The 26,393-nt window shown below is 39.8% G+C and overlaps 2 protein-coding genes across 2 annotated transcripts in view; one reads left to right on the top strand and one right to left on the bottom strand.

Annotated features, from left to right (window-relative positions):
* Window positions 1-2,611: 2,611 nt before the first annotated feature.
* Window positions 2,612-15,091, bottom strand: LOC131918398 (zinc finger protein 431-like). Its single transcript, XM_059272484.1, has 4 exons — window positions 15,047-15,091; window positions 5,710-5,836; window positions 5,452-5,512; window positions 2,612-4,307 (listed from the first exon to the last, which is right to left on the bottom strand). The coding sequence occupies exons 1-4, from the start codon at window positions 15,089-15,091 to the stop codon at window positions 3,017-3,019; spliced, it is 1,524 nt and encodes a 507-aa protein (XP_059128467.1). The 3' UTR covers window positions 2,612-3,016.
* Window positions 15,092-15,578: 487 nt separating this feature from the next.
* Lnpep (leucyl and cystinyl aminopeptidase) overlaps window positions 15,579-26,393 on the top strand; it is an 85,548-nt gene continuing 74,733 nt past the window's right edge. Inside the window, exon 1 of the mRNA XM_059272934.1 lies at window positions 15,579-16,119. Within this exon, the coding sequence (XP_059128917.1) occupies window positions 16,101-16,119 (19 nt within the window). The 5' untranslated portion in view covers window positions 15,579-16,100. The remainder of the gene's footprint in view (window positions 16,120-26,393) is intronic.

Below are 26,393 nucleotides of genomic sequence, written 5' to 3'. Positions count from 1 at the left end.
TGAAAAGCCAGACGAGGACCCCCCCACGCTCTCTCTCTCTCTGTGTTCTCTCTCTGTTCCCTGCTCTGCTCTGCTCCCTCCCCTGCCAGGCCTGGCTCCCCTCTTATCCCCTCTTTCTTTCTAATAAAGCTCTTTTTAACTCTGGGAGTCGTGGCCATGGCCCGTGACTTTTCCACTGGTAACCAGTGCCACCCACCAGCACCGTTTTCTATCAAATAATCCCCTTTAAATAAAAATAAACATATATGAACAATATCTTGAAAATTTGGGCATAGCTTCTCATACTACTTCCTGCTGATTGGGGGTGCTGGCAATCTTATGGGGATCCTGAGAAAATTAAGAATTATAGTTAAATCTTGGCTGTAGTAGTCGGTGAGGCTATATTGACCTTTCAGGGGGTCGTGGTTGATCAAAGCATATTAGCCTCGAAGCAATCCACAGGTTCTCATCTTCTGTGGAAACAAAAGCAGAAACTCTTTTCCAAGGCAACATATCCTTAGACACAAATTTTGAAGTCAAGATACCTTTAAAATATATATATTATATATATATAATATATATATATATATATTTATAGGTTTAACTTAGTAGCCTTTACAATTAAATGTCTCTCTCCAGTTAAAAATCCCAAAAGCAATATAACAATATGCAGTATTCAGATTCTTTCTGTAATATCTACCCTTACATGGCTTAACTTTTGTATTATTCGTATTGTCTCTTTAATATTTTTAAAAACTATTTCTTTATATAACTCTATATTCATTTTCTCTCTCTTCCAAGTCTACATATATTTTTATGCACACTGTAAACCATTTAAAGTTTTATTCCATCTGAATCTGCCTTTATTGTAAACCTATAATCCTTTTCTGGCCAGGAGAGATTTTCAACTGTTAAGCTGTGTGGTTAGGACAAAAGCCACAGCCTTGACAGCTGACTCCAGCCCTCTCAGCATCCCAACATGGCAGTGGTATGTTTACCACCAGCTCTGGGAGCCCTGCTCATTGCCAACTCTGGGAAGCAGTGGGTCTATGCCTCCATCAAGGAACATGTAGCCCAGAAACTTTTTTGTCTGAACTAACAAAAGCTAAATTCACCATGCAGTGCACTGTGTGGCTTGAAGACACCTCTGTGTACCACAGCAGAAATCCACCATGCTGTAGGTCAAGCCTACATACTATGAACCCACAATACTCTAGCTCAAGCCCATATACCTTGGTGTCTCTGTATCACAGCTTGCCTGAGGGACAAAACTAGGAAGGTGTTTTTAGCTGTTTTAGGATCCTTTTTTAAAAGCTTTCTTGGGTTTTGGATGGAAATTCTTGCTACATCTGGGTGCCAAATGTAGCTGTAAGTTTCTCTGGTCCTACCTGGCCCTACGACATCTGGGTGCCAAATGTAGCTGTAAGTTCCTCTGGTCCTGCCTGGCCCTGCAGTCAGGAGGAATCTCTCCCACCAGCATCCCACAGCTGCTTGGTGCCAAGTAAAAACACAGAGGCTTATATTACAAACTGTATGGTCTATGGCTCAAGCTTCTGGCTAGCTAACTCTTTCATCTTAAATTAACCCATTCCTATTAATCTATGTTTTGCCACATGGCCTGTGGCCATGCTGGCACCAGTCTGCTGACATTGCTCCTTGGACAGCAAGCTGCCTTCTCTGCCTTTGCCTTTCCTCTTCCTGTTTCTCTCTCTTGGATTTCCTGCTTGGCTATAACCTGACTCACCATAGGCCAGAGAAGCTTCTTTATTAACCAATCATAGCAACACATAGTCACAGCATACAGAATGACATCCCACAGCAGTGGGATTTGGAGCCCAAGTGCCTGTGGAGTTTGCTGCAGAGAGGCTGCAACAGAAAAATCCCAAACTTGCTTAGAGGGCTTGGGGGGGAACCTAGCCTGTGAGGCAGTGGCTGTGGTGGGAACCCCCATTTGTAGCTGTGGTGTGTGCCATTGGCTACAAAGCTATGGGCAAGTGGCTTTTTCATGACTTCATGCCCCAAAAGTTGTACACCAGATGAAGTGTGACCCTAATTCATTTTATCAATAACAACCAGGAGTCAAATATTGGGGTAATAACTTGAAAGATCAGAGAAGCAAAGGAGCAGCCACTAGTGATTTCTTATCTATTCATATCCTCAGACAAAATGAGGGCTGAGATCCTGTCTCCATCTACCTTATACTCCCATCTCCACCTTCTGATTGCTGGGATCAAAGGCATGGGCCTCCAATTACTGGGATTAAAAGTGTGACACACCACAGACTGGCCTCTAGGGTTAACTGTGGCTAGCTCTGCCCTCTGATCTCCAGGAAAGCTTTATTTGTCAAAACACAAAAAATATCATACAACAGTGCCCTGCTGGAGGAAATATGTAACTGGGGGTATGCTTTCATAATTCACATCTGTACACTTTTTCCAGTTCCCATTCTCTGGTTTATGCTGCAGGTTGAGGATGTGAGATCTTAGCCTCCTGATATATATGCCATGTCTGATACCTGTTGCCATGCCATTTTCATGGTGATCCTGTATTCCTCTGGAACCAAGAATCAAATTAAACTCTTTCATAAGCTGAAGTAGACATGTTTTTATCACACCAACAGAAAAGGCACAAATACACATCCGCAAAGTTTTATTCCTCAATTAGTTATTTCATGTATTGAAGAGATGTATGAAATCTAAAAGGGTTACTTTATTATTTAAATTGTAGGGATTTATCCACGAGTTTGCAGGTACAAACAAAATAAAGAGGCACTGTAGTGCTTAAACAGATTGTTAACATTGTCAGATGTTTTTTTCTCCAGAATACTCTTGTATAATGAAAATGTGTTGGCTAAAGATATTACCAAATCCTTTATAGCCAAATTCCCTTTGTTATGAGTTTTTTCACGTCCTCAAAGACTACTGTGACATGCACAGGCTTTAAAACAATAATTGCATTTAACAGAATGCTTTAGAGTAAAACTTTTCTACTCTTATATACAGACTACCATGAAGTGCAAAACCCTACCACACTGACTTCATTTATAGGGTTTCTCTGCAGTTTGTTTTTTTCTCATGATTTCAAAAATTGCAGTGATGTCCAAAGGCTTTAACACATTGATTACATTAACAGGGTTCCCTCCAGTATAATTTCTTTTATGTATTTGGAAATTACTGTTACATGCAAAGGCTTTCTGACATTGATTACATTCATAAGGTTTCTCTCCAGTATGTGTTTTTTTATGCCTTAGAAGATGACTATGATGTGCAAAGGCTTTACCACATTGATTACATTCATAGGGTTTCTCTCCAGTATGGGTTCTTTTATGAATTTGGAGATGACACTTTTGTGAAAAGGCTTTCCCACATTGAGTACATTCATAGGGTTTCTCTCCGGTATGTGTTCTTTTATGCATTAGGTGATGATTGTAACGTCCAAAGGCTTTACCACACTGATTACATTCATAGGGTTTCTCTCCAGTATGTGATCTTTTATGTACTCGGAGACTACTGTCACATGCAAAGGCTTTCCCGCACTGATTACACTCATAGGGTTTCTCTCCAGTATGTGTTCTTTTATGCGTTAGAAGATGATTGTGACATGCAAAGGCTTTCCCACACTGATTACATTCATAGGGTTTCTCTCCAGTATGGGTTCTTTTATGAGTTTGGAGATGACACTTTTGTGAAAAGGCTTTCCCACATTCATTACATTCATAGGGTTTCTCTCCAGTATGTGTGCTTTTATGTTTTTGGAGACTACCACTAAATGCAAAGGTTTTACCACATTGATTACATTCAAAGGGTTTTTCTCCAGTATGGGTTCTTTTATGGGTTAGAAGATTACTCTGTCGTGAAAAGGCTTTACCACATTGATTACATTCGTAGGGCTTCTCTCCAGTATGTATTCTTTTATGTATTTGGAGATACCAGTGTTGTGAAAAGGCTTTACCACATTGATTACATTCACAGGGTTTCTGTCCAGTATGTATTCTTTTATGGGTTAGAAGATTACTCTGTCGTGAAAAGGTTTTACCACATTGATTACATTCATATCCTTTCTCTCCAGTGCACGTTCTTTTATGCATTAGAAGATGACTATGATGTGCAAAGGTTTTACCACATAGATTACACTCATAGGGTTTCTCTCTAGTGTGTGTTCTTTTACATGTTTGGAGACTACTGTCCAGTGAGAAGGCTTTACCACATGCGTAGGGTTCCTCTCCAGTATGGATTCTTTCATGCCTTTGAAGATTATTAAGATATGCATAGGCTTTAACACTTTGAATATATTCAGAAGGTTTCTCTCCAGTATGACTTCTTTCATGCCTGCAATGATAATTGGCACATATAAAAGCCATACCACATTCATTACATTTTTTGAATATATCTTTATGAATTAATTTTACAATTTGGTCTAATTGTAAAGAGGAATCACATCTTAATGTTTTATCACTTTGTTTCCCTTCATTAAGGGTTGTTTTGCATCTTTGAATATAGATGTGATAGTAAGATCCTTTATTACATGGTTCACATTTATAGCATGTTTTTCCTATATGAGATTTTTCACATATATGAAGAGAACTGGAAAAACTCAGAACTTTACCACACATATTGCATTCACAAATTTTCCTATAGTGTGAGTCATACTACATTTGCAAACTGAACCAGGATAAACAGAAGTATTTACACATTCCTAGTATTCATAGGGCTTTTCTGTAATGTGAGTTTGTTGATGTGCTTCTAATGAAGCTGGAAAAGCAATTACTTGTAAACTTGAATCACATTTAACAAGTCTATTCAAAGTGGGGACTACTACATATCTTCTAATTATTCTGAGAGGGAGAGGTGTATGTGGCTTCTTTCAATACCCCTGTGTTCCTATGGCTTGTATTCAGAGTGACATATGATATACTTTTAAAGGGAGAATAACAAATAAAAGGTTTCCACCTTGCATTCACACAGTTTGACTTCCTGGTCCTCATAGACGTATGGTATAGGGATTAAGGTTTATCCACAACAACCCCCCATTGGCTCTTAACTCCATCCCTCCTCTCACTGAATTTAGCAAAATCACAAAAAGTATATGAGTAACACAAGCTTTACTATGGACTATTTGCTTATTAGAAGGTTTTGGACATATACTATCACCTATTCAATGTGCATACCTTTTGTATATGAGTGGTATGAAACTAAAAGGATTGGCAGGTAGTTCTACAGCACAGTTCTCATGAGGTTATGAATCAAATGGTAATATCTATTAAGGCATTGTTTCCTTGTCTTCTTTCTTAAAGTAAATCATTACAAACACAATTCACCTACTTCACATTGAGGTATATAGTTTTGTGAGAATTTAATAATCATCAATGCACTTTAAGCTGTGTATATTTACATGGTTGCTTTCTTTCAAACTTCCAGACACATTAAAAAAAATTTAGAGGCATATCTGTATTAGCTTGCACATGAAAATTACCTTCCATGTCTTCTAGAACTTTTACAATGTTCTTCAATATTATGATCTTCCCATTTGTACCCTAAAATATAGTAACAGAAAATGTATATTATTGAAAATTGTGCAAAATTTAAGTTATTATCTTTAGTAAACCTTAGAACCATGCCTGATTTACTCACATCATCCTTCCTCGGTTTCAATCGTAATTACAGAAGAGCATTAATTACCAAGAAACAGTCACTCCCTTATTTTAAAATGTGAAGGAAAATTTATTCTCACCTATAGCAGTAAGGTTCCTGTAGGTCTCCAGCATCACATCTTTGTAGAGACTCTTCTGGGAAGGATCCAGCAAAGCCCACTCTTCACGATTGAAGTCAACATGCACATCGTCATAAGTCACTGCATTCTATAACATCCCATACATGTGTATAAAAGAAAGTGATACTGATAACATTGTAAATGTATACTTCTTTGAAAATATAGTCAAATAATTCTCATGGTTCCCATGACACAGAAGTTCTAATGTAATCATTAAGTTACTTTAGAAGGAAACTGAATAGAAGGGTCACCTCTGTCATTTCTGCACCCTTTGAATGTGATATTGCCTTGTGAGAGAAATGTGTATTAACAGACAGAGAGACAAGCAAACAGATCAACAGTACTGAGTATACAACAAAGAAATTCTATGAACAATCACTGACCACAAAAAAAAAAATGATGGGCAAGCTGGGTGTATTGGTTAATGCCTTTAATCCTAGGACTCAGAAAGGAGAGGCAGGTATGTCTACCTCTGAGTTGAATGTAACCCTCATTTATGCAATCAATTCCACACAGCCAGAAGTACATATTAAGAATCTGTCTCCCCTGCAAAAATCAATCAAACAAACAAACAAAAAAAACAATAGAAAGAACTCAAAGGTTTTTTTTTTTGTTTTTTGGTTTTTTGTTTGCTTGTTTTTTTACTGAAGTTCCTCCAAAGAGTTATGCATTCACTCCAGTTCTATATTCATCTTCTAGAAACCTGAAATGCCTGTCTAAACTGTGACATTAATAAGATCTTCCTAAAAGGTACTGCATATTTAAATAGGTAAAAATGGACAGCTGAAAACATGAGCAATATAAATGCTGATCATAAATAATCAACATAGGGCAGGAAGAGATGGCTCAGCAGTAAAGAGCTCTTGCTGGTTTTGCATATTTGTGGTCTCAATTGCCAATACTTATATGGGGGATCACAACTATCCATTATTCCAAGCTCAGGAGTTCTGAGACCATCGTTTGACTGCTGTGAGGATCAGGCACCCATGGGGGTACATATCCATGTATACAGACAAAAGACTCATATTCATTTTAAAAAATTTCAAAACAAATACAATAGACAGGAAGAATGTCACACACCTGCAATCCAATGACTCAGAAGGCTCAGGCAGTATTAGTGTCATGAATATATGCCATCCTAGGAAAGATAATGATACCCTCTGCAAAATTTCAAAACTCACAATGTTGGTGAAGCTCAGTACAACAGCACATACTTCACATGTACAAAAAACTACATTTTAGGCCCATCACCCAATAATATAAAAACAAAACAAAACCCTGGAATGTTTGGCTCACCTTTAATTTCAGTACTTGGTAGCTAAAGTCAGGAGTCTGAGTTTGAGGGCACCCTGGTCTGCAGAGCTACTTTCAAGAGAGCTAAGACTACACAGACAAACCATGTTTTTCAAACACAACAACAACAAAAAAACCCAGCAGGCTAGCAAAATGGTTTAGCATTGAATAACAATTGCTTCTACTGTATCTTATGTGATTTAGGGATAGAGTCTATAATGGTGGTGAAGTCATGACAGCACAAGAAGAAAACTAGCCAATCAGTTTCAACCACAACACGGCAAACACAAAGAACGGGAAATGGGTTGAGGGTAAAGACACTCATCTCCCATCCCCAATGAGTAATTTCATCCAGAAAGGTTCCTCCTACTAAAGGTTGCACAATCACCCCAAAGAGACCCACCAAAGAGATACATGTTCAAATATATCATCTATTTGGGAGATTTTTCATTCAATAAAATAGATCCTGACCCAAATCACTACAGGCTTATGGTCATCTATGAAGAAAATGCATTCAGTCACTTTAATGATCCTCAGAGTCTACAACAGCCCCTATGTTGTTCAAGTGTCCAAAGTCTCATCTGACACTCAAGAAAAGCTCTTGACTGTGACATCTTGTAAAATTAGAAAGCAAGTCAAATCTTTCTAGTACACAATGGTACAAAATACCCATTCCTATTCCAAAAGAGAGGAATAGGTACATAATAAGGGATGATTGGGCTAAGGCAAAACTAAAATCTAGCAGGGCAACAATCAAGTCCTGTAGCTCTGTCTCAGACACATGGGGATTCAGTTTTAAAAGGCTTAGATGGCCCTATCTCTGCAACTTCTCACACATCTCTCTCTTTGGTTACTTCCACTCTATATAAGCAGCTCTTCCTGGCAGATGTCTCATAGCTTGGCTATTTCAACATTTTATGGTCTCAAAATACAGCCCAGGCTTTATCTTAATAGCACCATGCAACGAATTTTCACAATCTCCTCACTAGGGCTCTGACTCTGCCAAACACAGATGCCTACAACAGTGCTGAACTGAAACCACAGACTAAGAATCCATGACCTGAAATTTGGCATCTTTTTTTTGTTTCCAGAACTAGTGCAACATTGATGATTCCTCCAAATTTGGCTTCTAAGTTGTGATGGACCCTGCCATGCTTGGTCCCGAGTTGCAGCAGGTTTTGTATGAAGTTGCTTCCTGGGACTAGGAAACACTTTGCATAATCCTTCCATTAACTGGGGGCATAGAAGGATGGAATCTTACCCTTAAGGCACCTTGCTAGGCTTCCAACATAGAGCAAGGTCATATCTTTAATGGTGATAATCTCCCTGAAAATTCCTGCCTGTTTCAGCACTTGGCTGCCATCTGAAACTACCTAGTGCTGCTTTTCCCTACAACTCAAAGATTTTCATTTATTTCTGCCCCACTTGTTGCTTTTTTTCACTATAGGTCTCAATGAGTCATCGGTAATAGCCATCTAAGAGATTTCAATACTCCATATAAGAAATCACCCCATTATTTTTTTTCTTCTTGTTTTTCAAGACAGGCTTTTTCTGTGTAACAGTTCTGGCTGTCCTGGAACTCACTTTGTAGATCAGGCTGGCCTCAAACTCACAAAGATCCACCTGCCTCTGCCTCCTGAGTGCTGGGATTAAAGTCAGCATCACCACACCCAGCTCAGCCCATTATTTTTTAATTCTGCCTTACACAATTTTTCAGGCCATGGGCATAACAAAAGTTTTGGACCAAAATATCACACAAATGACCTCTAGCTTAACTTATCATGGAGTCTATTTCCCACTGAAATTCTATGACGTGGACCTCCACTCTCTGTCATTACTCTCAACACTCCCATCTTCCAGGTCCTACAAGAACAGCTGATTAAGCTCTATGTACAGCTTTCTATGGCTTTCACTATCCAATGTCCTGATATCCTCCACATTCCTCTGAAAGATAACATTCCCAGGTTCTGCCCAGGAACAAAACCATTTTTTATGTACTATTTTTGTTTCAACTTGCTTCTCTGATGCTAGGATTAAATTCTCTAACCAAAAGCATCTCAGGTAATGAATGGGTTTATTTGGCTGATTCTGTCAGATCACAATCTATCATTGTGGGAGCTTAGGATAGAAACTCAAGCTAGCAACTGAAGGCAAAAAGCATGGGGAAACTTTGTTTCCTAGATTTCTCTCTTACTTGGCCATTGTATCATGCTGTGGTAGCTCTCTTATCCAGCCCAGGCCTACTTTCTTAGGGATATTGCCACCCTCAGTGGAAGGGATTTCACACATCAATCATCAGTCAATGCAATCTCTCAAAGACATAGCAACCAGCCATTCTGATGGGGGTATATCCTCAATTGATGTTCCATCAGATGATGGCAGGCTATGACATGTTGACAGCTGGAGCTAACTAGAACACAGAGACATTAATAAACAAGAATGTTTTAAAAGACAAAAACCAATGTACTAGCCACAGAAATAACTTAAATAGCAAAAATGCAAATACTGATGATAGTAACAACTGGAAAACAAATATATGCCAAGAAATGAGGAGAGGTAAGCCTCTAAGATCAAGAAGAGAACATTAAATCTGTTTCTCCACAGAAAGTCCCCAAACCAACAAAAACTCAAGGAACTGATAACAGTAATTTTTCAGAATACAAAAATAGCTAAAGGCCCATCATTTCCCAGAGAAACATCAATATAGTTAGATTACAACTAATAAAATCACACAACATAGATGGCACCATTGACCAAAGGAGCCACAAAGACAGACCTACAAATTTAACATGATCCCTTAAACTAGAACTACAAGATTCTAGCCAAATTCAAAAAAAAAAAAAAAAAATCACTGACCACAACTCACCCTGTGCACTACAGTTCTCCCCTTTGCAATAACAGAAAATGGGTTGGGTGAGGAGGGATGTTCTACCAAAATTGGATAGATTTGCTTGAAGCTTTCTGATGTTTCTACATTGTAGAAAATATCCCATTCTTTTTTGATAAAGAAAAGGATGTCTGTTAGGATAACTTAGAAACCATTTTGTTTCCTATGATTGAAGATTGGATGTAACTCTGTATCAGAGTGAGGAAATAAAAATGTTTTCAAACCAAACACAAGGTAACAGATTTTTAAATGAACATTGTATGATTTGTATTATGCACCTAAAGCAACCTGTTTTACTCTAATTGCTTTGTAAGTCACAAGCACTTTTGAAAACAAGTTTATCCCCATTTTATGTGTATGTTTGTATGTGTGTGAGAAAATGTTTTCCATGTGTGACATACCCAAGAAGAGGGTGTCAGATCCCCTGGATCTGGAGTAGTAGGTGTTTACGAGCCTCCCCACTTGGGTGTTGGTATATGAACTCAGGTCAACCTGAATAATACTAGCTGAGTGACATGCCCAGCCCACATTGTACTTTTATCCAAAAAAAAAAACCTATTAAGTCTTTCACAGATTAACAACAACAAAAATCTAAATAAGTAAGTAAATAAATGATCCCTGGGAATCTGATGAATCAGTATTAAGATGTTGGGTAGGTGACCAGATAGGTTGCCCATGGACCTTCCCCATTCTCTGCTACCCGTGAGAGCCCACAAAGGTTTCCTAGTGAGATCTGGGCTTGCTTTACACAGCAGGGCTGCATTAGGGGATGGCTTGACCACATGCATGGTTACCAGGTGTTTGGGATGGTCTGTACTTGGCTATGCTGGGAGGAGGTCTTTTGCTCCACCCCTTGGCATTCCTTTAAAAGCCCTTTAGAAGGGACAGAAGGGGCTGGTGGATTTTGACCCAGGCCCTCCCGAGACTATCCTGTGTTTCTGTCTTTCCTCTCATTGTCTAGGTATCTCTTTCTATCTAAATATTTCTCACTTCTCCCTGCTCAAGAGTACCCTGGTCATAAAAATAGTGGCTGGACACCCACAGTTACTCAAGACCCAATACTCAGGGTTGCCCCTAGGGCTGTAACAGAACACCAGCTGCAGCTTCCTCTCCCTGTTCAAGTCTCCTGTGGATTCTACAGACCATCCCCACCTGTCCTTCCCTTCTTGCCTCATCTCTGTATCCCAGCCCTCAACTCAGGCAAACAACCCCTGCTCTTACCACAACTTACCACATCTGCAAGAAGACCAGGTAGGCTCTCCACAGATCTACTACATTATTTATTACCCCAAACCCAATTTGTACAGTTGCCTCTAGAACTGGAATAGAGTACCAGAGGCAGCTTACCCTCCCCTCCACACCTCCTGTGGATCCCTAGGATAATCTTGCCTGGCCTCCCATTCCCCTGGCCTCCCATTCCCCTAGCCTCCAATGCCCTTGAACAATCAGCTAAGAAGGCTAGCAAAAAAGGCAACATTCAGCAAACACACACTCTGAAACTCCAGATAGCAAACAGAAACCCAGGAACAAAACTCCCATCCAACAAAAATGAAGCCAGAAATCAGCACCTAGACCTATAATTGCCCAAACCCAGATGCCTAGACACCAGCATATGTCTGGATTATACAGGGAAAAGCCTCTTGGAGAAGGGCAGTTCAACCCCTGGGCTGGAAAGTTCAGGGTAGGGGGTCTTGGTATGCCAGCCATACCCTGTAACAGGTAGGGACTGAGGGATGCTGGGAGAACCTGGCAGCCAGAACTGCTTTGATATGTTAAATAGGCACCTCAACTGTTTGTCCCGGGTTTGAAACTTAACACTTACCTTTTAAATTATTTTGGTTCAGGGGCTTTGGATTTTGTTGTCCAAAGCAGCTGAACTAGTAGGTAGCTATTCTTTCCTGATAAACCTCTTTTAAAATTAGATGAATCTTCTTGCTAATATCAGAGCTCTCCAAGAGTTATTTTGAATTATTCTGCTTTTATAAATATTTTAAAATTTTATATAACTTCAAACATCACCAGTTAATGTAGTTTGTGTGCAGCCAGTGGGTTATAGGAGCAGTGGCAAGTAATCCCACAATGGCTATTTTTTTTTGTTAGGAAGCAGCATCTTTCATTTATTCAATATTGTGAAACTAATGGTTTAAAATATGTGCAAATTTGACATGAATATAAATTATCATTGATGGATATGCACTCTTACGGACTGCAGTCATTGACACTAACTCCCTTGTGTAATGCATGGCACATACTAAAACTCATGACATTTGAATTTTTCAGCTGAAATAAAACTGTTTTCCATTTAAATATACTATTCCAATGTAAAATAAAGAAGAATCAACAATCTAGATTATGATAGACATGGTAATTTTTGAAAATCAAAATAGAGTACCTGATCTACTATGGATCAGCCAATCCACACTTCACATTAAGTGAGAGAATGAGAGGTGAGAGTAGGTAGATTATTTACACAGAGTCCTGGGAAAGGCAGAGACTTATTAACTATGATTGACTGGCCTTAGCTTAGGCTCGTACTACTAGCTCTTTTAACATAATTTTACCTGTTTCTATTTATCTACATTTTGCCCTAGGGCTTTTTACCTTTCTTTTATACTGTATGTCCTACTTTCCTGCTTCCTCTATGTCCGTCTGTCTGGCCCATGGAGTATTCTTGGAATCTCTTTTCTTTCTTCCCTTGAGCCTAAAGTCCTCCTCCTACTTACTCTCCCTGTGCAGAAGTCTGCCTATACCTCCCTTGCTATTGGCCATTCAGCTGTTTATTAGACCAATTAGGTGCCTTAGGCAGGCAAGGTAAAACAGCAACACATCTCTACATAGTTAAACAAATATTCCACAACACCATTTTGCTATAGATGGTAGGATATTTCTTTTTATTTTTGAGTGATATTCATTGTGGGTGTGAATGTAACAATTCAACCATTGTTGGTTATCTAGTTCAATTCCTTATCTTAGCAAAAAAGCATAGGTGTTAAGATATCTCTTTGAAAAACAGAATTTCCTTTGGATATACATCTAGAAACAGTACAGCCAGATCCTAGCACAGATCTATTTATAGTATTCTGGGGATGCTCTCTATTATTTTCCATAATGGCTGTAATAATTTATGCTCTCATTTTTTGTTTCTTTGTAAACAAATGTTAAGTTATCCAGGGTGCTAATATTTTTCACTTCAAGCTATTAATATTTGTTCTGTGTTACAATTTAAATGTTAAATAGTATGCAGTGATGACTCTGAAAATTGTAAGATGAATGTATTAGATAATGTCACCCTGCCTCCTCTGATAATGAATAGTAACTTTTAATAACCTCAAGTGTTAGACCCTTAAAATAAAAAAGTGAATCTGTGTGGCAGAAAGAAAACATTAAAGATAGAAACATAATAAACTACAAGAGCAAAAACCTGTAATCATTTTCCCTCAAAAAGACTTTACAAAGTTAAATATAAAACAGTATTTGATAGAACAAAATGCAATATTAGCCCTATAAGGCTAGGCAAGATTCTGAAATATATTGGTTTTATTTACTGTTTGCCTGCAAAACAAAGTCCTAAGGCTAAATGGTCCTCAATGCCTTTGCTTGTATTCCTGAATAGTAGAGATTATATGCAAGAGATGTAAAGAGATAGCCCCCTTGTCAAGGAAATCTCTTGGTTCCCTCAAATTTATGAATGCAAATTGTGAAATACTTTACCACAAAGTCTTCAGAGCCAGAAAAAATTAAAACAAAACCCAAGATAATGTGATTCACACTTAAAAGGATGATAGACTGTAGCTTACAGGTGAGGTGAGGTGATTTAACAAGCTGTGGAGTTTTAAATATCACTGCTACTGAGTGCTCTGGCAACAAAAATAACACCAAAGGGACACAAAATGACCTAATAGGGAGGAGTTTCTTATTTAAGCAATACCAAGGAGAACCAGGCTCATTTCAACAAAATCCATGAATACAAGAGTTCCTATGGTTCACTTTCTATTTTTGGTTCTGAATTACTCTGAGATGGAAACCAGCCTAAGAGCTCAGCCTATCTTTCACACAGTGAAAAGACCAAAGCACTACTGAGATATGATGTGATGAACATTTTCTCTGTATTGACCACATACGAAACCATTGGAGACATTCACTATAAAGGCATTCACTGGAAAGGTTTCAGTATGGGCAGTAAATTAGAACTCTAAACATTATATTGTAGTTACTTAAAATATTTAGGAATTAGGAGACATAACCCTAAAATAGGCAAAAGGCTGCCCAAGGAATTTGCAATTTTTTTTTTTTGTTTTTCGAGACAGGGTTTCTCTGTGTAGTTTTGGTGCCTGTCCTGGATCTCGCTCTGTAGACCAGGCTGGTCTCGAACTCACAAAGATCCACCTGGCTCTGCCTCCCAAATGCTGGGATTAAAGGCATGCGCTGATAAACAATTAGCTTTTGACAGCTATGAGTGCTCTGAAAAAACCTGCAGGAGAAATCTTTGTAGAGTCTCCTGGGCTTGCTGCTATTTTAGGTGTGTGGCCAGAGGATTCTCAGCAGGGGTGACATTTGAGCTAAGAAAACGACAGGAAGAAGTAAACAAACAAAACACCAAGCTGCTGAACAGTTTTGCAAGGATCTTTCATAATGGAACGGTTAACAATGCTCAATGAAACTTGGCAACTTCTAGGAGCCTCATGAAGGCCTCAGGGTCCAGCAAAGGACAGGCATGTTGATGTCGCCCCAGAATTAGGTAAGGAGTTTAGGGGTTACTCCAAGTTCAGTTGGTATTCACAGGACGTTGTAAATCAGGAGTGGGGAGTAGGGAGTATTGACGTCTTAAAAATATTGTACTTCGGTTTTATTTCTTAGAACGTAAATCGAATTTCCTTATGGGTTGAACAACGTCACTGCCTCCTCTCTTTTGCCCAGGATATTTGTGCAAGCCCAGGTTTGTTTGCACCAGACGCCAGGGGTTGACAGCCTGGGAGGAGTGTGTGACAGTTGGCTAGCGCTGTGAGGCTCAGGCCAAGCCAAGTCGCCTCAGGGGCCCAGGCTATGCGCTGGGGGAGGGGCGGGGCGGCGGAGCAGAGGAGCTGTGACTGCTGCTGCTGGGAGGAATAGAGGCCTCACCTTGGGGTGCTGGGGTCCGGCAGTCGGAGAGGGAAGAGCAAACATCCTTGAGAGCCTTCTCGGGGGCTCTTAGGTCGCACAAGTCTCTAGGGGTCTCCTAGGCTGGTGGGGGCTGCCCCGATTTGTCACCGGAAACAATGGGGATTCGGGGCCCGAGGCAATGGCGCAAGTCCTGGGGGAAGGGGAAATTTAGCTTCCTCTAGTTTAGCCCTGCGGGGCCAAGCCGCGAGCCGTGGTGGTGTGAGCAAGGGACTAGCAAGTTAGGACCGGACTAGGCTGGCAGGCCTCTGCCAACAATCTCTTCGCGGACAGTCCGTTCTCCTGTATCCCGGCCGGGTTTTGTGATCTGCTCTCATCTCTAGGCCAGGCCCTAAGCGAAGAGCAAAGAACTGGCCGGGGGCCCTCCCTCCCTCGGATCGGGGGTTTTGTAGCAGCAGCAGCAGCAGCAGCAGCAAGGCGCTCAGCTTCTGGAAGGAAGTCTTGTCGACAAGCGCCGCAGGGATCGCTCCAGGGGTGAGGAAGAGCTCTGTCCTGGGGTCTAGCTCACCATAGAGACCGACGATCCCTGGCCCTGCCCTGCTTTCAGATCGCGAATTTAGCGACAGCCCCTTCGCTACCCACCGGCCGCGTTTCCGGGCTCAGTGCTGGGGTTGCGGCACCCGGAACACAGACGAACGCAGTAGGTGCACTAGTTGTTGGAACCGGGGTACAGCTCTGCGGCTTTGAGAGCTCAGCCGCCCCAAATGTGCCGCTGGGGGCGGGGCTTGCAGAGGCCCCGCCCCAGCCCTACACGGCCCTCCCCTGCCTCTTGGCAGAGTAGGCCAGGGGTTGAGCTGCGCTCTGAGTCCACGCCTCAGTGGGTCTCTTTGCAGCAGTTGCGAAAACCCGGAACGAAGGTGTTGTTGCCTCTCGGCAGAGCGGCGCCGCCCCTCGCCGCCCCTCCCCGCCAGTCCTCGGAGGCCTCGCTGGGCATGCTCAGTCGGCAGGGCCGCTTCAGCTCTCGTAGTAGGAAGCTTGGGGCGCTTGGCTGGTGAGGACCCACGGCGGGGCGAAGATGGAGCCCTTTACCAATGGTGAGTGGCTAGCCTGAGACTCGGATTCCTGGGCTTTCAGGGTCCAGAGGGTCAATTGTGGCACGGAGATCGGGCTGCCGGGTGTCCCCGCCCCAGGGGTTTCCCAGGAGAGCTGGGGGCGGCAGAGGGGCCAGGGCCGGCTTAGGGCGGGCGTGAAGGTCAGCCCGCTCCCGGGGGCTAGCACCGAGCCGCCAGGTGAGGCAGTGGCAAAGTTTGGGATGTTTGTGCGGAGGAGGGGGCGGCGGCAAAGTTGGCAACCGCGTTTGTCCCCAGAGAGGCGGCCACTGCCCGGAGAAGCGGCGCCCGGGAGGAAGCCAACTCGCGATGGGAGCCTGGAGCTGTCCGCCCGTCCTTCAGCTAGCTGCTCTCACTCCTTTCCGTAATAGGGCGGGGTAGGGCCGCGGGCCTGGCAGCGAGATTTAGTGCACCGCAGGGAAGGAAACTTACCGGAGGCTGGCTGGTACTGCTCCGTGCGGCCAAGGTGCCGCCCCGTATGGCCACCTTTCTCTCTGCTGCTGCTGAAGCACTCCGTCGGACGACCAAGCTTTTTACCAGCTGGGGATATTGGTCTCCTAGTCGGAGATCCATTGAATATTAGTGTTTATATCATTAGGTGACAGAGGGTGAAAGTCAAAGCAGCCTGTGTCCAGAAAACAGCCACAGACTTTCACTCCACAGCTTTGTCTGGTCCAGAAGTGCTGGAGTCACAATATAGGGGTGAGATGCCCCACCATTTTATAATGTTAAATATGTGAATTCACTATTAGGATGTAAAGTAGGAAAACTTAATAAACAATAGGACATACTGAAATTAGAGGATCCACTTTGCAGTTGTCATGTATTTCCAATGTGGTTGGTTACTTCGGGTAGGTGGAAAATCAAATTAATAGGAGAGAAGTGTATGACTATTTGGGTGGGTTTCTTACCACTTAAGGGACTGGGGGAACGTTGCCCACTCTGTCCACTCTCCTGCCCGACTTTGTTGTGTACTTCGTTCCTGGGGCTGTGACCTACACATGTTCTCCGTTTCCCTAATTCAGAATGTTTTATTTTACTGCCATCTGTCTGTCTGCAATGTTTACTTAGGTTTAGTAATGGCAGCTTTAACTCTGAATTTTCTTTCTCATTTGTGTTCTATTTGTAATTACCAAGGCTCCAAGAATAGTATGGTAAACTTACCGAGAGAATTAAGCAAGATTTGAACTGAAAGACACCATAAAGACCATCTAGTACTTGAATGCTTAAAACAGGTTTTAGGTCCTTGCAAATTGATATTCTAAGGCTTTTTCTTTCTTCTAGGCAGGATTCTCAGATCCCCCTTGTTTGTAGGATTTTAAATATGAAATTTCACCCAAATGAAAACAATGTCTACACAAGAATGAGTCAGGTTTAAAGCTGGTTGATTTACTGAACCTTCCCCTACAGAATTAAAGTACATTCTCACACCTTAAAGTTAAAATCTTTTCTCCTCCCATAGGATATCAGCCTTTAGAAGTATTTGCAAATTGTCTCATTTGGGACAGTGGAAAAATCCTAGAGAACAAAATAAAGAGGCAAAGGTTCAACTTTCATATAGGAAGTTGGATTCTAATTCTTTTCTGTCTACCAGATTTTCACAGTTGATGCTGGAGACTAGTTGGCAATGTGCCATTTGAGTTCATATGGTCTTACTTGTTCTCCTTTCATGAGGAAGATAGGAACTACAACATATAAAGTCAATAACACCTTGGATACTGCTAATTTAAGGTGCTTTGAAGGTTTTAAGGTGAACTAGGTGTTTCAAAACTTTTGAAGGTTTTTGCTGTAGAATTTTCTAGTGTCTTCAAATATAATATTATATAATGGAAACTGTATTTTTGTATTTAGTTACATAGCGTGCACATGTAATTCTATAGGTAGTCTCTTACAGACTATTTTATCATCTTAGAACGTGTGATTGAAGGATTGATTTATCAAGCTTAATACTGGCTTTTGTTATACATTGATTCTCTTTTAGTTAATCTTTCTCATTTACATGTTCTTGTATGTCTCTGAATAAAGAGATATGTACTGGAATGCAATAAAGAACAATTTCAGTAACTCTGGATACAGGGTTTGTTTTTTTTTTAAATACTACCAATAGTTCAACGACCTATAAGTTTGCAAGATAAATGAATTTAGTCTTGTCATTTCAGCCTTTAGTACTCATTGATTTCTGTGGTGTTTTCTGTAGTTTCCCTATTTTCTGTGAAATGTGCTGTTGGTGTGGCTCATCTTCTTGAGCCTGGCTCTCTGCCCACAGTAATGTAATGGGTTCATGTGTTAAATATCTTATGTTCATCTGTCCAGTTAATAACTCCTAGAACCCATTTAAAATTCATGTTTCTAGAAAAGGCATATAAGGATGTACTTCAGTGCCAGGAATTCCTATTTGACTCAGGAAATATTTTTGGCCTTGACCTTGAGAGGAACTGTTACCACATTTAAGACCAGTCTGGCTTTGGTTCTCTGGAGACTTATGGGTAGAGGAATGTGTTGACTAGTATTTAGGGTTGGTTTGACAGTAGCTGCCTTGTCCTGCCTTGTCCTATTCAGAATCCTTTAGGAGTGACCTGGCTCTTTACCAGCACCGCAGAAAGTTGATGGAAACGATCTAGGTTTTCTGAGATGGATACTAGATTAAGACAGCTAATTATTTGATGTCCATATGCCTCTGTCCTCATTTGTTTGGGATATTTCATAATAACAAATTTGTGTTAAGACATGCTAAAAGTCGGGGCTTAATTGCAAAATCTGGTTGAGAGGTCCAGGGTCAGGTCTGGAAATCTCTGACTGCATTTTGAAGCTACTAGAAGTATTCAGTTAAAGAGAGCTTGGGGAGGTTTATCAGGTAAACAAATACAGACTTTACAAACATAGGGATGGATTAATTTTCTGTTATTATTTAGTATATGTTTTGCTAACAGATTCTTGTTTGTGGTGTGATTACAAGTAAATCTAGTGGTTGGAAAATCATTGATATATTGAAGTGCCATAACAAAAAGCCTAGTAGAGGTTGTCATTTTTGTATGAATTATATCACCTCCACACGAATCATTTTATTACTGTACACTGGTGCGTAATCAAACAAGGGAGACCTCCTGTCTTTCAGAATTATGTCTTTTTATTTTTAGGTTGGTATCCAATTGAAAGTGTTTTTCAGTTTTTAAAATGTAAAGTCTTGACAACAGATTATCAATGTATGAGTTGTAAAGCAGTATAAAATTGTGATGCCATCTTTTTATCTTGTAAATAACAATTGTTTTATAGATATGTGCATCTTTCTAAAAACAAGTTTATAGTATCATCTTAAAAATGAGAGCTTACCATGTACCATTTATGTGTACATTTACATATATGCCCATACATTTCTTTTGTTCTGTGGTGAATTTAAAGAAATCTCTAATTAAAGTTTTTTGTAATGGGATATGAATTAAATTGTGTGTGTGTTTTCCCTTTCTGCCTTATCTCTTAAATTACAGTTGGGGAAATCTGATATAAAAATTGAGGGTTAGCCAGGAGTAATGTCCCATGCCTTTAATCCCAGCACTCAGGGAGACAAAGGCAGAGGGACCTCTATGAGTTCTGGGCCAGCCTGGTTGACGTAGTAAGCTCCAGGCAGCCAGGGCTATGAAGTGAGACCTTGCCTCAAAAAAAACAACACAACAACAACAAAAAATCAAGGGCTATCTAGCATCATAAATAGTAGGTAGAAAGGGTAGCTAGAAAGTAGTCCAGTTTAAACTAGGAAGCAGTGTTAGAAAAATGCTTTGCTATTATGTATTCATTTTCAAAAGTGTCTTAAGACAGAACCAAGTACAGCATATTTTAGAAATTGTTACAGCAATGACTGTCATTTGTCTGTATGTGATCTTTGAGAACTCAGTCTGAAAGAGATAGAACCAAAAAGAAAAGGGGTTATCATATGGAAAATCCAGTGGTGATTTCATGCTCAGTAATTTGGTCATACAGCCTCTTTTAAATTCTTACTTTAGAGGTAGATTTTCTGCTATGTTTCACAAACATATCATCAGATGATGCTAGCCCAAATAAGAAATGGATTGAAATAATTTAATTTTGTTTTCATGCTAGTATAAAAATGTATAAATATAGAAAAGGGAAAGCATGCAGCTTGGCCTAAGATAATATTCTGATTGTGACAGAGATGTTGTTTTCTAACCTGTTCATATAATGTTGGTTACTAACAAGATTACATTTCACTAATGTCACATATCATCTCTATTAGAAAACAGCATTTCTTATCTTCTCCAAAACTTAACCAAAATTACCCTGGACTTTGGGATAAAGCCAGATTAGGACTGTGGTTCCTGGCAGTTAAGCTGTGTGTGATGCAGCTGTGTTCAGTCAGTTACTTGGTGTCTGGAAAACTGTATGGGGTTGGAGTTGAGCTCCTGATGCTAAGCTTTTGGTAAGGACCTGATGACCCTCCTGCCCCCCACCCCATAGATATCCTTTTTGTTAATGGAAAACCAGGAAATTCTGGAGCCCTTCTAATGTCATAACGTTTTATATCTAGTGATCTTTACAGAGAATGTTACTTGTTGCTCTAGTGTGGAGCACTGAAAGTAATAACAGGAAGAACAGAGCTGTTGTGTCCATGGAAGGGTCATCCTCAAGGAATGAAAGTGCTGGCAGGAAACAGAAAACATTTGCTAGGAATTTAGCTGTACTACCTTCTTTTCTTCTAGTTAGAAAAATTCAGTCACTTTAAGGTAGGACTATTTACTGTCCAGAATATTCTGGATTTGAAGAAAATAAAATATAGACAAGACTGTAGTCATCCTTTTCTACCATGATAGCAATCTTTTTCTGTTCTTACTGCGTGGTTTGTTTCACTTTGCTGTTGGTGCTTATGATTGAACAAAAAGCTGATTGATTTTAATTCCAGCCTTAGCATCTAAACTAGGAACCAAGCTGTTTGCCAAATAAAATTGAGGCTTGCAAGGAAGTTTCCAAAAACAATGGAGTGTTAAGTTTAATTATAGGAGACCCTTTGAAGTTCTTTTCTTTCTCATATGTGCTGCTTAATGAAAGGCCTCCTGGGCATTCCACATATTTCCAGAATGTAGTCACTGAAACAAAATTTGACTCAGTTATCTGTACTTCTGCAGATTGAGAAGTCTAAACTTTTCTTTAACTAGAGGATTCTACTGGAGGAGGCCAACTGATGAGGAATGAGGGGAGTTAGAGAAGCTTTCCAGTATTTCTATGGGGAAAGCTGCTTCAATCGAGGGATTGGAAAATGCAGAAGTCACCAGGAGAATGGAGAATGCAATGAGAAGTCACCTCCTTGGGTTGATGTATTCCCTTTTCTTATAGCAAATGATGGCTCTGTGAAAGTGTTTTCCCAGGCAACTGCTTCAAGTGTCATAAAGGAAATTCCCAGTTGCAGAGGAGGCTCTGGTCATTGGTCTTGTGCTCGTGTGTGTGTGTGTGTGTGTGTGTGTGTGTGTGTGTGTGTGTGTGTGTTACTGTCCTCTATCAGTCTCTGCCTTAATTCCCTTGAGATGGTCTCTCCTTAAACCTGGAGTTCACTGTGTTTTATGACTAGGCTGGCAGCCAACAAATATTGGAGATCCTCTTATCTTCCTCCTGCAGAGTTAGAGGCACACGAGGCCATGTCCAGCTTTTTCAGAGGGAGGAATGATTCTGATGAGTCAAACTCAGGTCCTCATGCTTGTACAGCAAGTGTTTTTACTCATTTATTCATCTCTCCAGCTGGGGGCATGGCGTTTTTTACAGCAGAAACTTACTTTGGAAGATTTTAAAACAACTGTCAGAACATTCATCACCCAAAAAGCATTACATCATCCTAGGAATGAGAAAACTTGCATGGAGATTAGTAGTACACACTGGGGAGAGCTGAGTGCATGAAGGACTATTCTAAGTCAGTATTGATACAGTGATATGAACATAGTATAATGCTTATCCCGTTTTGGTTACCAAAAAAGGTTCTATGGTTTGGTTAGGGAAAGTTGCCGTGGCCCTTGAGACTTGATGAGAAGAACTGCTCTATCTAGATTTACCAAGATCTTGTATAGGAGCTTTGGCTGGCCTATCTATATACTTAGTAGCAGTAATTTTTCTGCTCTTTGAACTGGATGCTCTGTCAGTCTTTGGGGTCACTGATAGTGTCTCATCAGTATCTAGAGTGGGTAGCTAGATTAGGAAAACAGTTTAGGCTAAGCGTAGAGGATTGGGTGCTGCTCAGTGGGGATGAGAAGTGTATTATTCTCTTACACAGCACCTTTACTTATACAGTGATTACTGAGAGGTTTGGTAAATTTTTCAGTTGGTGGTAACATGCAAAAAATCATTGAATCTAAATAAGAGAGTCATGAAGTACAATAAGGACAGATTTACTATGATGCTATTAACTTTGAACCTGTCTAGTTGTTCATTGCAGATGAGCACACATTTATGTTTCAATTAATTGCTGGTTTTAGAAATACTAAAATACTAGATATTAAAAATACTAAAGTTGAAGAACTCATACATCTGTTTAGTTTACATAATCGAATGGCAGTGATTGATTAGTTTAAAAAATGTGGTTACAATCTTAGCTTTTTAATTACAGTTATTTTAATGGGTTAAATAAAAAAAACTAGCCTACAGATAGTTGTAAATTGGTGAGAAAAATTACTGCTTTAGTGATTTAAGATTATTATATACTTGTATTTTATTAGTCTGATGAATCAGATGGAAAGTATTTCAGAGACTTATCACAAAAAAGTATTTCAAAAGATTATCTGCAAAATAATTACTTGGTAAAATCTGAGATTGGGCCTGGCAAATTTATTCACCAACTGAAATATTTTCTGATATGAGCTTTTTGTTTATATTGAAATGTTATTCATTTCCCTTATAGATCCCATTATTGGTATTTGTAAGTGCATTCTCCTGTTCCTCATCCTGAAATCTACTTCCCTGGGCTTTGATCTCAGAAAACAGAGTGCTGTTATGTAGGATGGCATGTTTCAGAATACATGAAATCCATTATGAAATGACATTATATCCAGTCCTTTATTCCTTCTTCAGAGGTTAAAATTTCTAATTTTATAATTATAAAATTATATAAACTTAACTATATAAACTTAAAGTATAATTATAAATATCTTTAAAAGTTTATAGTATAAGTTAAGAAAACTTGGTGATGAGCTACAAAATCTTGGAAAATTACTATCATGAAATCAATCTCCCCCCACCCTTCCATAAGAGCAACTCTTAAGGCCATTTGGTTCATGAGCATGGTCACAGCTTCAAAAGGAGACAGTACAAGATAATGAGAAAAACAAAAATTAAAAACATTAAAATTTTGATTAATATTAGATAAAATCAACTTAAGCCTAGTAAATTAGTTTTCAAGAAAACCAGACCATTTTTATCATTTAACTTTGTATCCAATAATTGCATCAAACTTAAGGTTGATCCTTTGTTTTAAAACTACCAGGAACTGCCCAGGAAATATCCTTTCTAATATAAATTTTTAAAACAATACTTTTTATTTTTTCTTTGAGAATTTTATACATGTCTACAATGTATTTTGATCACATCCACTCCTTCACTCCAAATTCTTCCAACCCGCCTCCTCTTTCTTCATCTTCCACCCCACTCCCCACCCCATAACTCACTGACTCTAGTTAGTACTGCCTATCTAAGTATGGGCATGACCCCTCACTGGAATATAGACAACCTTCCCACTCCTCCAAAGAAAAATGGCCCCATCTCTCCCAGTAGCTATCAGCTAGCAATAGTTCCTAAACGGGATGTGGGGCCTTGTGAGCTCCCAATCCCTCCTCCATGCTAGAGTTTTGACTGGCTTGATCTTGTACGTGTTACTGCAACTGTGAGAAGCTCTGCCATGTCCTGAAGATGTCACTTCACAGCATCATTCCCAGGCTCTTCCATTCTTTCTGCCTCTTCTTCTGTGGATGAGAGGTGGAAGGTTGATAAAGATGTCCCATTTAGGACTGATCATAGAACTAAATTTTGATACAAATTCTTGGATGCTGTTTAAATTTCCTGAATTAACAAATATTCTTAGCACTGTATGTTAATTATGCAAAATAATGGGATTCATTAAGACAGTTCATACATGTATATAAGATACCTTGATGTGTTTACCCTTTTTATTACACACAATTACCCTTTTCTCCATTTCTGCTGGTCTTACTTAATAGAAAAATATTTTACAATTTTTTTTGTTTTTTTGCTTGTATCTATTTTCTACATATTATAAAAAGATACCTTCACAAATTAAAACATAAACTTCTATCTTTACCATATCTTAACTTACTCCAAGCTTTGTTTTTTAATACGGAGTCTAGGTAGAATTGTGACCTGGCTCTTGTCCTTGGAGAGCTTACATTCTTGCAAGAGTAACTTTTTAAAAGGTTATGAGCTCAAGCTAACGATTCTCCTTGAGCACTGTCAGGTTGAGAATTATGGGTCCCTTCTCACAACTCTTCTCTCAAGCTCATTTAGTTTTATATTTTTCTTTATTCTTCTTGAAACTCTATGAATCCATCGTAATTTGTAAGACTATATTGCACAAGATAGTGTTATGGTGAGCAATTCAGATGGCTTCATTCAAATTCTGGCTTCTCTCTGTCTGTGCCAGTAACTTTTAACTTAAAGATGTTACAGGATGTTGTTTAGCGCCAGGCAGATCTCTGTGAGTTCGAGGCCAGCCTGGGCTACCAAGTGAGTCCCAGGAAAGGCGCAAAGCTACACAGAGAAACCCTGTCTCGAAAAAACCAAAAAAAAAAAAAACAAAAAAACAAAAAAAAAAACCAAAAAACAAAAAACAAAAACCTTAAGTTTTATACAGATTTTTACAACTTTTTCTGTTATGAGCAGTGGTTGAAGAAACATAGTGGTTTGATTGTGTTCTAGTTGTCTTAGTTACTGTTCTTTTGCTGCAAAGAGACACCATGACCAAGCAACTCTTATAAAAGAAAGTATTTAATTGGAGGCCTGTTTACAGTTTTAGAGGATCAGTCCCTGATCATCATGATAAGAAGCAGACAGGCATAGTGCTAGAACAGTGTCTGCCAGCTTTATATCCTCATCCATAGACAGCAGACAGAAAGAAAGGGACTGGGCATGCCTTGGGCTCTTGAAACCTTAAACCCACCCCCAGTGACATACCTGCTCCAAGGACACACCTCCTAATCGTTTCCCAGTAGTTCCACTTCCAGGTGACTTAAGCACTCAAGTATCTGAGCTTATTGGGAGTCATTCTCATTCAAATCACTGCACCAGCCATAGTGAGATTTTTGAAAAATTTGGAATGAATTTTATTTTTCTTGTTTAATGCTTTACTGATTTGTAATACTTTTTGGGAATTGTGGCCTAAAAGTAGAGCAACCCTTCATCCCCACTTCAAGTTCTGGTGTAGGTAGGTTTTTTGGTTCCCTCAAGTGAATGTAATGTGAAATACCTCATTATTCAGTAGAAGTGGAACCTACTTTAATCTTAGATTAGATTTTAAATATAGTTTATATTATAGGTAGAGTTGAAATAGACCAAAAGAGTGGTCTTTATAAGATGATACAAAGTCAGTGTACTTTATTAGCTATCGTTAAGGCCTGTGTTTTTCAGGCATCAGTGTAGCTAGAGTTTTCCTGCCTGGCCCACAGTCAGGACAAATCTCTCTCACCTGCCAGTCCCACAGCCTCAGACCCGACCAAGTAAACACAGATACTTATATTGGTTACAAACTATGGCCATGGCAGGCTTCTTGCTAACTGTTCTTACAGCTTAAATTAATCCATTTCCATTAATCTATACCTTGCCACATGGCTCATGGCTTACCGGCATCTTCACATGCTGTTTCTCATCGTGGAGGCTGGCAGTGTCTCTCTGACTCAGCCTTCCACTTCTCAGCTTTATTCTCCTCCTTGTCCAGCCTATACTTCCTGCCTAGCCAATGGCCAATAAGTATTTTATTTATTGACTAATTAGCAACACATTTGCCATACAGAACATCCCACAGCACATCAGAGATACAAGTGTTTGTAATATCAGGCTCAGAGCAGCTCTCTTGCTGTGTTTCCTCACAAGAGACTCAGTAAACTAGTTTTACTGATTAATTTGTGTTTATGTTTGTGACTGACATCTTAGTATTTTTGCTGAATGACTGTAACTTTCAGCAGTTTTGGCTGAGAGTAAAATTATGAATTTTGCAGTTTACCTCCCTACCTCTACCCTACCATGGATTTGGATCTGTTTTT

This window comes from Peromyscus eremicus, chromosome 8b (assembly GCF_949786415.1).
Source record: "Peromyscus eremicus chromosome 8b, PerEre_H2_v1, whole genome shotgun sequence".
NCBI classification, from domain to species: domain Eukaryota; kingdom Metazoa; phylum Chordata; class Mammalia; order Rodentia; family Cricetidae; genus Peromyscus; species Peromyscus eremicus.
The sequence above is the reverse complement of the archived record's forward strand: the minus strand, read 5'-3'. Positions and strand labels throughout refer to the sequence as shown.